This window comes from Coenobita brevimanus, chromosome 78 (assembly GCF_032717465.1).
Source record: "Coenobita brevimanus isolate Jiangsu-jjx chromosome 78, ASM3271746v2, whole genome shotgun sequence".
NCBI classification, from domain to species: Eukaryota; Metazoa; Arthropoda; class Malacostraca; order Decapoda; family Coenobitidae; genus Coenobita; species Coenobita brevimanus.
Genome location: NC_137031.1, coordinates 4,624,440 through 4,639,772, shown reverse-complemented (window position 1 = coordinate 4,639,772; position 15,333 = coordinate 4,624,440). Strand labels below are relative to the sequence as shown.

The following is a 15,333-nucleotide window of genomic DNA, read 5'->3' as shown; positions in this document are numbered from 1 at the left end:
CACTACTACTACTGCTGTTACTACCAATACTCCTACTACTACTGCTGCTGCTACTATTACTAATACTAATACTAATAAATGTTCAGCTACATCACTTAATCCCTTCAGTCCAATTATGCATATATATTTTTTAAGCATCCTGTCTGTCTTCAGACGAATTTCATCAGCTTAAGGAACGATTAAAAAAAAAAAAAAAAAAAAAAACTGATTTAGTCTTTATCCTACCAGTGAAAAAAAAAATACGCCACGGGACTGAAGATGTTAACGGCAGGGAGTTATGAAGAGAGAGAGAGAGAGAGAGACAGACAGAGACAGAGACAGAGACAGACAGACAGACAGACAGACAGAGAGTCAGACAGACAGACAGACAGACAGAGAGTCAGACAGACAGACAGACGGACAGAGAGAGAGAGACAGACAGACAGACAGACAGACAGAGAGTCAGACAGACAGACAGACAGAGACAGACAGACGGACAGAGAGAGAGAGAGAGAGAGAGAGAGAGAGCTGGAGACAGAAGCTCCTCCTGTCCTAAGCCCGCAACTTGGCCAATTCTGATTCCTCGTCCTCCATCGCCTCCTCCCTTTCCTCCTCCGGTTTCTCCGCTCCACAGTTCTCCAGCCTGCAAATGAATAGTAAATAATAAATAAAAATAAATAAATAAACAAGTCAATGAATCAATAAATATGTCACCGTCATCACCATCATCTTTTTTTTTTTTTTTTTTATACTTTATGAGCTCCGAGGGATTATTTTCGAGATCCGCGATGGTGTCTGGCAGTTTCCTATTTAGGGTCTCCGGGAGCGGAAGTGTGGCCAGACCAGCCACCAGGGCACCCAGACCGAAGACCAGAGAGGGGGCAGAGCGGTAGACTGGGCCCTGGGGAGAGAGGGGAGAGATCTGCTGAGCCTTTGTCACTATTCATTGTGGTATCGGAGGCTTCGTAGCACTGTTGACTAAGTAATTTGTCTTGTCTATAATTATCGGTATTTTGCCTTACTTAGCGAGTTTGAGTAGCAACACCATCTTCATAAATATTATAAACCCGGATGTTGTGTAATGTGCAAAATGAATCCCTATAATCAGAAGTGTTACAAAAGAACCTAAAGCCACTTTCAATATGAGCCTTAGGTTCGAGTACTCCGTATTGTGTAACTGGAAGTGTTGCCATACTGGCGCGGAAATCCCAATTTCTAGCACACTGAAACTTCATTTAGCGTATTTTACACATATGTGAAACTGTGGCTAGCGCGTTATCTTGCGCAACTTTTTTAACTAATACCTGCGTTTTAGTTGGCTGAATGCTTAACGAAACAAGACTGCCATACTGCACGCCTTTGGCTTGCTACTTAATTAAAGGAAAAATGCAATAAGTTCGTATCTAAAGCTGATGTTCATTCATTTCATCTCGCGGCATTTTAATAATTTTATTTCCTTCACCTTAATGGCATAATTAATAGATGACTCATCATAGTTTCCAGAACATTTCTTTGTGGCTAATACTGTACTGTTGTGGTGATTTCTTGTCATGACTTTACATTAATGGTTGAGAGATGCCCGATCTGTCCCAGGTTAATGTAGTGAAGTAGTATAATTGACAAATAAAAACTTAGCGCTACAACAGCGTGCGATGCAGGATCTTCGGTGTGAATGAGGATAAAAGACAGGCACTATAAGAAGCTTGGCTCCAGTCACAGACTTTCAATAAAAATACGATACTGTTATATAGTAGAATACGACAGAACATTAAAAGAGAAATGGCTGATAAGAGAGAATGGATTGTAAAAACTGGTAGTAAGGAGAGAACAATAAATTCCTAAAGGGGAAGGCTGCAGATGTAAGAAAGAACACGAAGCAGCTCAGAGATATAACACTGCCGTATAGTTCTTTGGAAGGGGACGTGATGAGCTTGCCATCAACCCATTCTTTAAATGCTAATGGTGGTTATCACTGTATGAAAACGTGTCAGAAAATCCCAAGGTGGTAACCTCGGATAGGATGGGTGCCAAACAGAATCATAGCACTTTGATTTCTATATTATCTAGTTCACAATGCTTTGAGACTTTCCTTTAAGCATTATGGCCATTGCCATGAAATACTTATTATACACGACATGAAACTGTGGAAGTTATACTATATATATATATATATATATATATATACATAGAGAGAGAGAGAGAGAGAGAGAGAGAGAGGGCAGTGGGGAGTCAGGTGTACCAACCCATACAGCATAGTCACAGCTTCTGTGTCAGTGATAGTTGCAAAGGGTATCGAAGCATGGCGTGTCGATAATTATTTTAGTGTGTGAACGTATGTGGGATACTTGTGAACGGGCCAAGATGTGCGTGGAAGTATACCAACCAGCAGCTCTGTGATGAATGGTGAGATCATGGAGCCGATGCGAGAGAGGAAAGTGCAGTAGCCGAGGCCCTGAATGCGCACCTCAGTGGGGTAGAGCTCCACACAGTACAGGTACAGGATCACGTAGGCCGCGCTGATGCACATACGCCCAATCTGTGCCAACACCAGCACCAGTACCTTCATATCTGCCAGGGAATAGATTGGGTGAATAGGAATGTTTTTTATATGTCTCTCTGTCTGTTTATTTATTTACCTGTATGTCTGTTTATCTATTAACCTGTCTGTTTGTCTGTAAAGGGGTACAAAGGATAGCAAACAGCAACAGACCTAATGGTTCTTTTGTAACTGTTTGTTACAGAGAAGACTATGACTAGGAGAGTTAATTCTGTGAGCTAAAGATAAGGATAATAATGCAATAAGGCTCTACCCTCATCCATCAAACCCTCCAGCCAGCCGAAGTCGGTAGAAAAAACTGAGAGGACCCTATGCATTTTTAGAAAAATTGCCACAACAGAAGCTAAAAATCTATACGTCACCAAACTAAAGGGGTTAACACATGCTTGATCCCCTCTCCCCTTGGTCACGCAGCTGGCGGTCTTCTGACAGCAATCATCATCGACATATGCTAACCTATTAATACATAACATTGATTATAATATTGTACAAATATAATATTCATGTTAATATTCCAATGATCCAGTAATATTACATTTTAAACAAGTTGTATACATAACTGAACAAATCCAGTATGGTTAAATTGGTTATTGTATGACATATTGTAAGATGTGTATGTATAACAGACATACGCATGTGATTATGCAATGATAATATTGCTAGGTCATTACATAACATTGTTACATAATATTGTAGTAACACTGTGGTAGTAATACATAATTGTAACATTGTATAAATTGTTACATAATATTGTAGTAACATTGTAGTAATACATAATTGTAACACTGTATGAATTATTACATAATATTGTAGTAACATTGTGGTAGTAATACATAATTGTAACATTGTATGAATTGTTACATAATATTGTAGTAACATTGTGGTAGTAATACATAATTGTACCATTGTATGAATTATTACATAATATTGTAGTAACATTGTGGTAGTAATACATAATTGTAACATTGTATGAATTATTACATAATATTGTAGTAACATTGTGGTAGTAATACATAATTGTAACATTGTATGAATTATTACATAATATTGTAGTAACATTGTGGTAATACATAATTGTAACATTATATGAATTGTTACATAATATTGTGGTAACATTGTGGTAATACATAACTGTAACAAAATATGAATTGTTACATAATATTGTAGTAACATTGTGGTAATGCATAACTGTATCATTGTATGAACTGTTACATATCGTTTGTAGTTACGTAATTGTAGCAAGTGTAACATAATGCAATCTTTTGTCGTTAAATAATTGTAATAACTGCAGTCCTGACATCGAATCCTGTCATGCTGCAGTCGATGATAGTGATGATGTGTCTTGCCACAGGATCGTGGAGAACAATTTTTTTTTTTTTTTTTTTTAACTTATAGGAGTTTATGTGGTATTTTGGCATTTGTAGTAACACTTACACCTATTTTCATTTGTCTGTTATGTGATCTGACTGTATTTTTTCTTTTCTTTCTTTTTTTTATATGTATTGATTTTCTATAGTTTGTTTTTCTTCGTTTGACTAAGCTTTTTCGGTGTTGTCCAAGGTTGCATAATTGCTGGTTATTTTCCTTGCGACCCTTTTTTAAGGTTTAGCTTATATTGCACAGATATTACTGAAAATGATATTATATAGCCCCATATTTTGTTATTTTATATAAAAAATACATACACACTATATACAGTATTAACTATATACACTGACTTGTTATTCACTTGTACCTATCGTGGGCAATATATGTGTCAGCACTGTGTGGAAATCTTTGTCTTCACGATCGTGTGGAAGATGTTCATTCTTACTAATGTCATTAGTGTTGGCCATTTTTTTTTTTTTTTTAACTTAATGTGTGTGTTTCCACTATGTAGCTTTAATTAATAAATGTTTAATACAGTTCTTTTAATCGCTCACTGAGTATCTGTGATAGTATATTTTCATTATTACTTTGTGGATGTATAGTTGTATGTATGAAACACGTGTTTTATGTAGGTGTAAATGGTAATACTCGTTGGTAGTAAATAAATGCTATAATAAATGAATGAATATAAACAGTGTAGAATATTTATTGTTGGTGACTATTTGGTGGTTGAATTATGCAGATAACTGAAGTAAGTATGTGTACGTAAGTTGTAACTATACAGCACGTTTTATATGTCTGTGCAGAAGGTGTCTTCCACTGTGTCTATTACTGTGTATTGTATAAATGAAGTAACTGTGTAACTCACTAATTTTTACCGCGGTGGGAAAGCTGTGAGTGGTGTTGCACGTGGTGATAGTGTTGTCCTTCAAGGGTTGATTGACGTGTTGTGGGGGTGTCAAACACACATTGATAGGCGTGGCGTCGTCTCAGCAAACACGCATAGTGACGTCGACTTCCCACACTGGTAGCTGTGGTGAGTAAATGAGTAGCGACGAGTAACTTGAGTGAAGATGAGTAAGATGAGTTGTGAATATGGGCTTGGTATCTGCTGTTGTCGTTTTGACCTTCTCGCACTCCTGCGTCAGTGGTGGAGGTTGGGCGAGGTAGTGTGTAGGTTGGAGAGAAGGGTGGGGTCAGGACGGGGATGATGTAGTTGTGGGTTGTGTAGAAACTTCGTAGGTGCTTGTTGCTTGGGTCTTGCTTTTCGTTTGCTTGTTTAGTTTTTCTTTCTCAATGTATTCTCGGTCCTTTCCACTTGTGATTTACTCGTTGTGGGATGAAGACTGCCGCTACTTGTAGGTGTGTGTAGAAGATTATAGAGATGACTCATAGACTTGTTACTTGTAGTTGATCGTAGATGGTTGTAGTTCGTTGGCTCGTCGTAGAAACTGGAAGACTGTTTGTATCAATATTTTGTTAAACTACTGGGAAGGCGTCGTGTGACCTCTTCACCTCTGCATCAGCATGATGATCGGGGAAATGGAGGCGGGTTGAAGAGAATACTGTCAGGAGCTGGTTGTGAGTTGTTGGTTGTGAGAGGTATTGTTTGTTTTCCATCTTGATAATGTAGACTCAATTGTACACTCGTAGACTCATAGGCTCATAGACTCATAGACTCTTAGGCTTGTAGACTCATAGACTCGCCGACTCGTGAACTTGTAGACTCGTAGCCTAAACTCATTCTTCTTGCTGTATACTCGCTTGTGGTTACTTGATCATAGAATAGTAGTTTCTTGATAGTGCACAATCAACTGTAGAACTGAAGCTGATATTGGTTACAGTCTTGCCTGCTTTTGTAGAAATTCACTGTAATTTGAAGACGAGGTTCGTATCCCACTGCTGCCACTATATTTTGTGGAAACTTCGTAGCTTCTTGTGGTGTGTTTTGTAGATCAGTTATAAATATATTAGACTCGTGGACGAGTGGTTGCTATACGTGAGTAGTTTTACAAGAAGGTAATCTTCGTTCCCTTTTGTCAAGTAATGACAGGAGAGGTAAAGATGAGTATGGGACTTTTAATTTTTCTTGGAAATATTAACAAAGTCTCTCACACACGAGTGAAGTATAGAGAAGAGTCCCACTAGCTACCTCCCTTTCTCGCTCTCTCTCTCTGCCACACTCTCTCCCCTGTTGCTAGCCTCCTTCTCCCTACTACCTGCCGGTTCTATGGCCAGTCCCTTTCTGAGCTCTGATTCCTACATTCTCGTTTAGCAGGGGTCGTGTCACGTGGGCTATACTGTTGTTGAAATGTTCTAGAAGCCTGTGTGTGTGTATGTGTGTGTATGGTCATGAGGCGCTGTTTGTGGGAAACATTCTGGAGGGGTGCTAATGTCATTTCCTCTTGGCCCCTAGGTTTGACAATGATCTAACCTCTAAACTATATATGTATGTTGCTAGGTATTATGTATTAAGATATTTTAGAGTCCTGACAACAGCAACAGACCTAATAGTTCTTTCGTAACTGTTTGTTACAGAGAAGACTGACTATGACAGCTAATTCGGTGAGCTAAAGTTAAGGATAATAATGCAAGAAGCTCTACCCTCACCCATCAAACCCTCCAGCCAGCCGAAGTCGGCAGGAAAAATTGTGAAGGACCCTATGAATTTTAGAAAAAATGCCACAACAGAAGCTAAAAATCTATATGTCACCAAACTAAAGGGATTAGCCTATACTTGATCCCCTCTCCCCCTTTTCCAACCATACCTGAAGGAATAAATGCCACAGCCACAATGACCACTCCACTGATGAAGTAGAGGATGATGATGGGCCATTTCCTCCCACAGCGGGCCACAATGGGCGCCAAGACCACGTAGGCAGGCACCTCAACCACACCTGAGAGAACCATGTAGAGGAAGGGGTCGGCACTGAAGTTGACTGCATTGAAGGTAATCCCATAGAAGATGAGGGAGATCAGGAAGAACTTGAGGCACAGGATGCAAGTGATGATGCGTAGTTTGTGTGTTCTGTGGAGACAAGGAAGGAGTGTCTTGAATTATAGGTCCTGGAGAAAGACATTTTCACTCTGTGGCACTGATATAACAGGCAGGCTCCACTGCCTGGTTCTACAAATGTCCCTCAAGTTCAAGCCTATTCGTCTGAACGGAAGGTGGTGGATTGCATGAGGAGGCCAGCATCAGGCTGCAGTTCACTGGGTTAACATTTCAGATGAACCTGACGTTACTACTATGATTACTACTACTGCTGCTGCTGGTATTATTATTATTACTACTACTACTACTACTACTACTGCTACTACTGCTGTTGCCACTGCCACTACTGATGCTGCTGCCGCTACTGCTGCTTGGATTATGACACATTACGCAAAATCTTTGCATTCTGAACGGTTAATAGAAGAAACTTTGTCCCTGACTGTACAGCGAGAAATATTCAGAAGTACAAATAATGCACAAGTATTTGCTCATGTTTCATTTGCTTTTCTTGCTTCTCACTCCTGAAACTTACCTGAAGAGGATGAGCAGATGCAGGAGGAAGTGCGTCACCTTCTCCCTGTAGGCTCTCCTCACCTGTTTCTCCACCCCTGATTTTCCCATGTTAGCCTGCCAGGAAAAGAAGTTTAAATTTATTTTACACAGTGTTTTCGAATGGGGATCAAAAGGGAATTTAATGACGTTTAGTTACTTTTACATGCATACATTCTGCTGTGTGTGTGTGTGTGTGTGTGTTTTATTCATATACCCCTGGCAATCACCTCTTGTCTAATAGCATGCATAAGTGAGTGTAGCTCCTCCTGGGGCGGAAGGGCGACATGGTTCCAGCGAGCCGCCTTATTCAGCGTCTTGGTCGCCGCCTCAAATCTCCCTCGCACGATAAGCCAACGGGGAGACTCATCCAGAAACCTGTGCGTGGCAAAGAAGGGTAAATGATAGACCTTTTTTCCCTTTAATTACGTGGAGGAAGGGGGAGACTGAGGCTGTGATGGAGGGATGGAGTGGGGAGATGCATGAGAGAGGAGTGGTGTGAGTTGGAGGGAAGTCACCCAAACGTTGAAAGGCAAGGTGACATGCAGGAGAATTGTTTATTGCAAAAAAGATCAAGTGACACTTTTTTTCTTTTCCCTACGAGAGGAGGAAGGGAGTAGGGGAGACCAAAAATGAGATGGAGGGATTGGATGGAGAGATTAACTATATGAGAGAGATGGAGTGCGTGAGTCGCAGGAAGGGGAACCTAATGTCAGAGGACAGAGTGGATGGGATGGAGAAATATATGATATATGGTTCAGTCAGAGATATAGGATATAACCAGGGGGTTCAAATACCTAGTTATACAAACGTCTCTCAGTTACTTCACTATCCCCCGAAATGATAATGGTGGACTGCAGAAGACAACCTTAAGACCGCAGCCCACCGGTTCACATTCAGCTTAGTACAGGGTTGAAACTACTACTACTACTGCTGCTGCTGCTGCTGCTGCTGCTGCTGCTGTTGCTACTACTACTACTTCTACTACTACTACTACTACTACTGAAGAAAAAAATTACAAAATCAGTGCATGGCAAGTCAAATTTATCAAGGAATGTAGAGTACTGAACTTGGCAGAAAATTCAAGGGAGGAAGAACCTACTCAGCTACAATGATATTTTCTGGCTAACTGGCACTGCTGTGGTAAACCACAGGAACTCAGTGTTGGTCAAAAGCTAAACCACAATTGAATCTAAAATAAACCTATGTCAAGGCTAAATAAATGCCAAAGCTCAACCATAACTGATTATGCAATAAAACTATACCTCCCTCTATTCTTACCAAAACGAAAGCATAACTGACCTAAATTTAGCTATACATTTTTCAAAATAACAGAATAGAAGAAGGAAAAACAAATGAATAAAAAGAAATAATGTATACGCCAGATTACTGGCGTCCTCCATTCATAAAATATTGTAACAGATGGACTTGAACAGCTGTAGGTTGACGTTTGGGGGGAAACAACTCCGGGAAAGCTAGTTCCAGAGAGATGCAGTTCAGGGAACAAAAGAATTCTGATAGGCAGAAGTTCTGCTACATGGCTGGGTGACATACCAAAACAAAATAAATGACAAAGCTAAACCGGAATTGAGCCTTAAAAAATACTGAAATAGAAACTAAATTCGTGTCAAAAGCTAAAATGTAACTAAATCTGAAACATATCTATGCCCAGTTAGACAATATACGAGTATTCCAAGAGCTAAACCCTAACTAATTCTGAAATATGTATGCTCAGTTAAAACTAAATACGTGCCAAACGTTAAACCAAGGTCGAATCTAAAGCTTATTTAAACCCAGCTAGAGACTAAATACGTTGCCAAAAACTTAAATGAATCAAGAAGAAAAGGTAAAAACTAAAAGCGTGTCAAAAGCTAATTTCTAACTAAATCTTGAACTAAATCGAGTATGGGACGATGAGAAGGCGAGGAACTAAATACAAGGCAAAGCCTAAACCCTAACCAGGTCTAGAGGAAAACTTGACCCAATAATAAAGAAAAGAAAAAATTACACGAAAATGGGGAGGATGAGTAGGCCAGGTATGTTTACTGCCAGTTGGAGCCATCGCCAGTCCCTGATGAGGTAGGCCACTCCGCCCCAAATCATAGTGCCTATCGCCCACGGCAAACACGCCAGCACGCCCAGGATAGATCGGTACTTGGGTTCGCATACCTCCAGTGCTGTATAGAAGTACGAGAGGTTAAGATGCAGCCAGGAGCAAATATTCTCCTTCACTCATCTGGCAGCATTGTCTCCTGCCTTCCATATTTCACATTCCTCCCCAAACAATAGAGAGCATCCTTCCTTCTTCCAGTCTTTCTCTGTTTCATTTTGCTCTCACATCAAAATAATTCATGTAACACCTTCCCTTGACTCACACGTCACAGGAGTGTCAACAAACTTTTGTTCATGGCTGTATATATTGCTAAAACTGCGTGCGTGGAGGTGTAGATAACCCCTCTTATTATTATTATTATTATTATTATTATTATTATTATTAATTTTATCTATTTTTTCGATAATTTGTAAAGCACATAATGAAGATGAAATATGTCTCACCTTTCTGGATCTGCAATCTGGGGTATGTACTTGGACTTATACATACCTTTAGTGCTATACAGAGCACTAGTGATCAAGAAATACATTACTAAAATTTTAATAGTTGTAAAGAATATAATGATCTGAGCAAGGGTGTTAACTCAGTGTAAGCAACTTAGAAGTGTGATCTGTTTGCCACTTCACTCCGATGACTTAATTTTTTATTAGACTGTTCAGCTTCAGAATGACCCCTCGTTGTGTAAACGATATTGGATTCTAATTGTGTGTGTGTGTGTGTGTGTGTGTGTGTGTGTGTGTGTGTGTGTGTGTGTGTGTGTGTGTGTGTGTTACCATTTCAGTTTCAAAAGTCTCCTCCAAGTCTAGTAAATTTGTCTGGAGATAGGAAGAAAAATTATGAAATACGTAAAAGCAGTGAAAGAGTTATGATGGCAATAAACTGGTTCTAGGATTTCTAACAGATAAATAACGTACTGGAGATACGAACTAACCGAGGATATAGCCAGTCTGAAGGATGGCAGGATGGATGAAACCCAGGATGAAACGGAAGGTGAGAATGGCCGGGAGGGAGGTGAGCCAAGAGCTGGATATGGCGATCAAGAAATACGTCAGTACCCCCAGGCTTAGCGTTGTTTTCCGCCCGAACCTGTGTGTAAAGAAGACGACGAATAGGATTTTTTGTTTTCCTCCATACCCACAAGGAGGAGAAAAAGAGAAAGAAATGAAGATGATATACATTCTTCCCTGTCCGAAACAACGTGTGCATGGGCATACTGGATCACTACATTTTCTTTTGTAATACTCATGTCTGCTAATGAAAACACAGAAACGCTGCTGGACGTATGTACAGTTGTGGACATATCAAACACAAACACCCCTTCCACCAGCGAGGTGGTGTAATGCTCTCCGCATATGGTAACACTGAAAGGTATGGAACTTCACCAGGTTTCGTTTGGTCGCTTGGACGAACCGAACCCGGTGATCATTGCCGCTGTGCGCAGTTACTGGTGGTATATGTAAGATATGTTCCGCCAGAAAATTACTGATAATAGCATGGCATGATTGTTTTTTTTTTTTTTTTTTAATTATTATATCACACAAGTTAATGGCAGTTATTATGAATGAAACGGATTTCTTGAGTGGTTTAGTTTCAAGTCATGAACCATGCATCAGTTAACAGTTCATCATATAAGTCATAGTTAATAGCTGTCCCACAACTTTCACTGAACAGTGAATTATCGTGACGCCCATCCTCCATACCATGAACTTGACACTGGTAGACCCCTGAAATCGAAGCAAGTTCACTACATACAGGAGGTGGCGCCACAGGAGATGACAGGGTGGGGATGGGGGACCTGGGAGACAGGAGGGGGGATGTGTGTGAGGAGGGGGGCAATAGTAGTTGTACTGGAGGCTAAAAGAGAGGGGTGATGGGGTAGGGGACGGTGGACTTTGATAGACGACAGGAGCTACAGTGGGAGAGATAGACTGCAAGGTGATGACTGGACTAGGTAATTATTTTATGGAGAATATGGAATTTCAGTCAGACCATGAAACATTATGTTGACGTTGCCACGTGTTGTAACTGACCGTCATGGTTTGTAACAATTTGCGACACACTTTCCACTGGGTGGTTCAGTACTCCTGGATTTTGAGTATGGTGACTATTTGTTAGTATGGTGATTGTTGGTAGGTTGGGGAGCTCACCATCCACTCATTCGATGTAGTGCTGCTCTCGGGTGTCTACCCTTTCCTCTCTTCCATCCTTCCTTCCTTCCATCCTCTTGTCTTTCCTTCATTCTTTCCTCGTCTTTCTGCCTATGGGTGACTTTACACTCCCTCTTGTCTTTCATTCCTTCATTCTTTCCTCTTCCTTCTGCCTGTGGGTGACTTTACACTGAGTGACAAGCCAAATGGTTTCCTGTACACCAGGAAACCATTTACTACGCTGTGTGGTAACCGTATAACCAAATTTTGGCTTCTAGTGGTTTAGTGGGTAATTACGGAGCTCCAATCGGATTGAGCCGGTGAAGGTTTATATCCAATGGATGGTTGGGGTTTATTGCTTACGTAATGCCACTCAGGGATGAGTGGGGCTGGTCACTCTCATCTTAAATGTCAGGACCAACTTCCCTAACCCCGGGCTTCTACGCACCTCATGGGGCAACGTAAGACTGGATGCTGGATGGAAGGATGACTATTTGTTAATGTGCAAATATATGATACGTCCCTACAGTCTGTCAGATATTGCAGCTGTTGTCATAGTGATCGGGAATTACTCTCGTAGCCTATTAAATAGTATCATCATGGATGACGACTGATATCGCAAACAGAGTAAGGATATTCCTGTGTAGATTTTTCCTTTATCACCAATAAATATGAACAGTCTGACAATATTGATGATCCCTATGGTTCTCATTAATATGTGTATGGCACCAGTGTAAAATAAAGGTGGATTTACTTAACCCAGGTTTATCTTATCGTTTCTGTATGCCGTGTTTGGCTGTTGATTTTACACATTACCAGTGGTTATTTGTTATATTTAGGTTCATTTTGAGCAACTGTCGTATGCCCCAAGAACTCCTTCACAAATCCTCGAGCCAATAATGGTGGAACAAGGTTGTAATGTTTGTAGTTATCGAGTCTGAGCACGTGCATATTACATCAACTATGCCATTAGTTACAGAAATCGTTTGTATTAAATGCAAACACACGCTTTATCTGCAATGTGTTTTGTTATGCTAAACAAGCGAGTAGCGTTCACACTGTATGCAATTGACAGGATAAAGACGAATACGAGGACCATTGCTCTGTTCACGGAAAGCAACTATTAAGCCACACATCTCAGAAGTCTCCGAACATGGAGCTGTTGCCCTGGCTGAGTAACGGTGTATATTGCAATCCATGAAGGAGGACTTGTGGACCAGTGTCGTTAATGTATAACCATGTGATCCCCTGTTCATGGTATAGTAGTCATTAAGGCCATCTCCCCTCCCCGTCAGTACTCATGTCTGAGTTCACGCAGTGTCGGGAAGAGGGATGGGCGAACAGGTAACTGGATACTGAGGTTGTGAATCAGATTGCTTAAGTTACACGTCCGTCATACCACGATTTACTCTATTAGTATGGGGTCTGCAGTGATCCGACATAAAGATCATGTAATACAGCTGATAAGGCATCTCTCTACCCACTTATTAGCCCACCCTATGTTCTGGAACATAGTCCATCCCCCCCCCCATGGTAAATCACGTTTTCGTTTACATTGGTGCCATGCTGGTATTACCGAGAACCATAGGCACGAGTCATTACTGTTAACTATTATCTTTTGTGGCAAGAGAAAATTCCTTTTCCCCCCTCCTCTGTTTTCGATATTACAGTCGTCATCCATGGTGTTGCTACGTAAACGTAACAAGAATAGCTCCCAGTCACAGTGACAACAGGTGTGACGTTTGCTTCCTGCCCAGCTAGCTGCCTCGCTGGGAGAGGTAGCTCTCTCCTGTCACCTAGCAGGGCTATATGATCTATCAAGATCTAGCTCGGGGGAATAATCCCTTAAGACAACCCAACAGGTGTGACATCATGCAAACATTCTAGGGGCATTTCATATATCACCATGTGATGATATAGTCGTCACCATACACTAATAATGCAGGGTGTGAGTGATGTGCCACCCCGTGGGGAGTTGGTCGTCCTATAGACGATATACAAAGAATGCGGCTCGTGGCCTTTGGTTCCTTCTTCCTAGCATAAAAAAAAAAAAAAAATGCTGACAGACTACGTAACGTGCCAAAGCCTACATAACGTTTAACGGTCTGACTATCAAATTCCATAATCAACGTTAAACTATAGCAGATTGGGCACCATGTCACCAGCGTATCATTTATCCACCACATCCTAGTTTCTTGCCACAGTCCACTCTCCATTACCCCCATAACTCATCTCTTGTAGAGTCCCACTCCCACCAGTCCCCTCCCACTCACCCACCTCCCTCCTTCTGTCTCCCAGGCACCCACCATGCCTCCTCCTGTGGCGCCCCGTCTTATGAAATTGCATATATTAAAGAGGTCTACCAGTTTCAGATTCACAGCCAGGGAGGAGGGGGGTCACGGTAATTTTGTAATTATTATGATAGGTGCGGGAATGCAGATAATGTTATAATGGCTTATATGCTGGCAGTCAGAAAATGTTTTTTGATCCATGAAATTTGTTGAAAGTCACACTTACCAAACCTGAGTGTTTAATGTGATTAAAACATGAATATGTATGGTGTAATATTATTTTATTACCATATTCACAAAACGTTGTTATTATCAGTATATTGTCAGGTGGGACATTGTTTATATACCACCAAAAACTGCGCACGGCGACAATGATCACCGTGTTCGGTTCGTCCAAGTGACCAAACGAAACCTGGTGAAGTTCCATAGCTTTCAGTGTTACCAGATGCGGAGAGCATTACACCACCTCGCTGGTGAAGGGGTGTTTCTGTTTGATATGTCCGCAACTGTACAATAAATAAGTAAAGCTTGACGTGGAACCATGAGCCAACCTGTCTGACATGAGGCCGTTGATGGGCGCCCCGAAAAAGGTGCCAAACATGTAGAGGCTCTGGTAGGTGGCTCGGATGTACTCTCTGGAGCACACCAGATCGAACTGACGGAAGAGGGGGACACAAATCACCTATAGTATTAGTAGCTGCAACCTGCAACCTCAGGCTCATGTGGATGTAAAGCCAGTGGACTGCAGGCTAAGGCTGCCCTTTTGTAGTCCGCAATCCCCCTTTCAGTGGGTAGGGAGGAAGCTGGGGTACGTTTGTAGAAGCAGCTATATCGGTGCTGACACCTGAAGGCGTTCCTCTCCAGTACCACAAATCCACCGTACTGTACGTTATTAATACGTTATATATACAGTGAGGTCCATATATAATGCTCCTTTTACCACTCTACCGGGCGATTTCTCGTGTGTTGCGGGTACGGTCAAGTCAGCATTATTGCTCTCTACCCTGCATCATTTATTCACATCCTTCTTCCACTGTCACAACCGTGCTCACTCTGGCATACCAAGCCGTCCCCAAAACACATACGATACCGCCATTTGAGTCTCTAGTGGAATGCCAATTATGGACCACTCTGTATATACATTTTTACCCTCCATCTGATGAAGTCAGAGGAGGCTTTTACTATCACTGAGATGAACAACAATAGGTGGCATAGAGATTTCCTTTCCGGGTCAGAACTCAGAAAGAATTCACCATAGAGTCATGAAATTTCACATAGTTATGTGTCTTATAGTGAACGGTGCCTTTTGATAGGTAGAATGCTGAGTCTTAAGT

The 15,333-nt window shown here is 41.2% G+C and overlaps 1 protein-coding gene across 1 annotated transcript in view; it reads right to left on the bottom strand.

Annotated features, from left to right (window-relative positions):
- Positions 1-531: 531 nt before the first annotated feature.
- The window catches only part of LOC145408642 (organic cation transporter protein-like), a 37,359-nt gene continuing 22,557 nt past the window's right edge, over positions 532-15,333 (bottom strand). Inside the window, exons 3-11 of the mRNA XM_080279327.1 lie at positions 14,551-14,654; positions 10,493-10,647; positions 9,457-9,625; positions 7,679-7,826; positions 7,432-7,526; positions 6,673-6,932; positions 2,363-2,547; positions 732-880; positions 532-622 (exon numbers count right to left, since the gene is read on the bottom strand). Coding sequence (XP_080135453.1) covers positions 532-622; positions 732-880; positions 2,363-2,547; positions 6,673-6,932; positions 7,432-7,526; positions 7,679-7,826; positions 9,457-9,625; positions 10,493-10,647; positions 14,551-14,654 — 1,356 coding nt within the window. The remainder of the gene's footprint in view (positions 623-731; positions 881-2,362; positions 2,548-6,672; positions 6,933-7,431; positions 7,527-7,678; positions 7,827-9,456; positions 9,626-10,492; positions 10,648-14,550; positions 14,655-15,333) is intronic.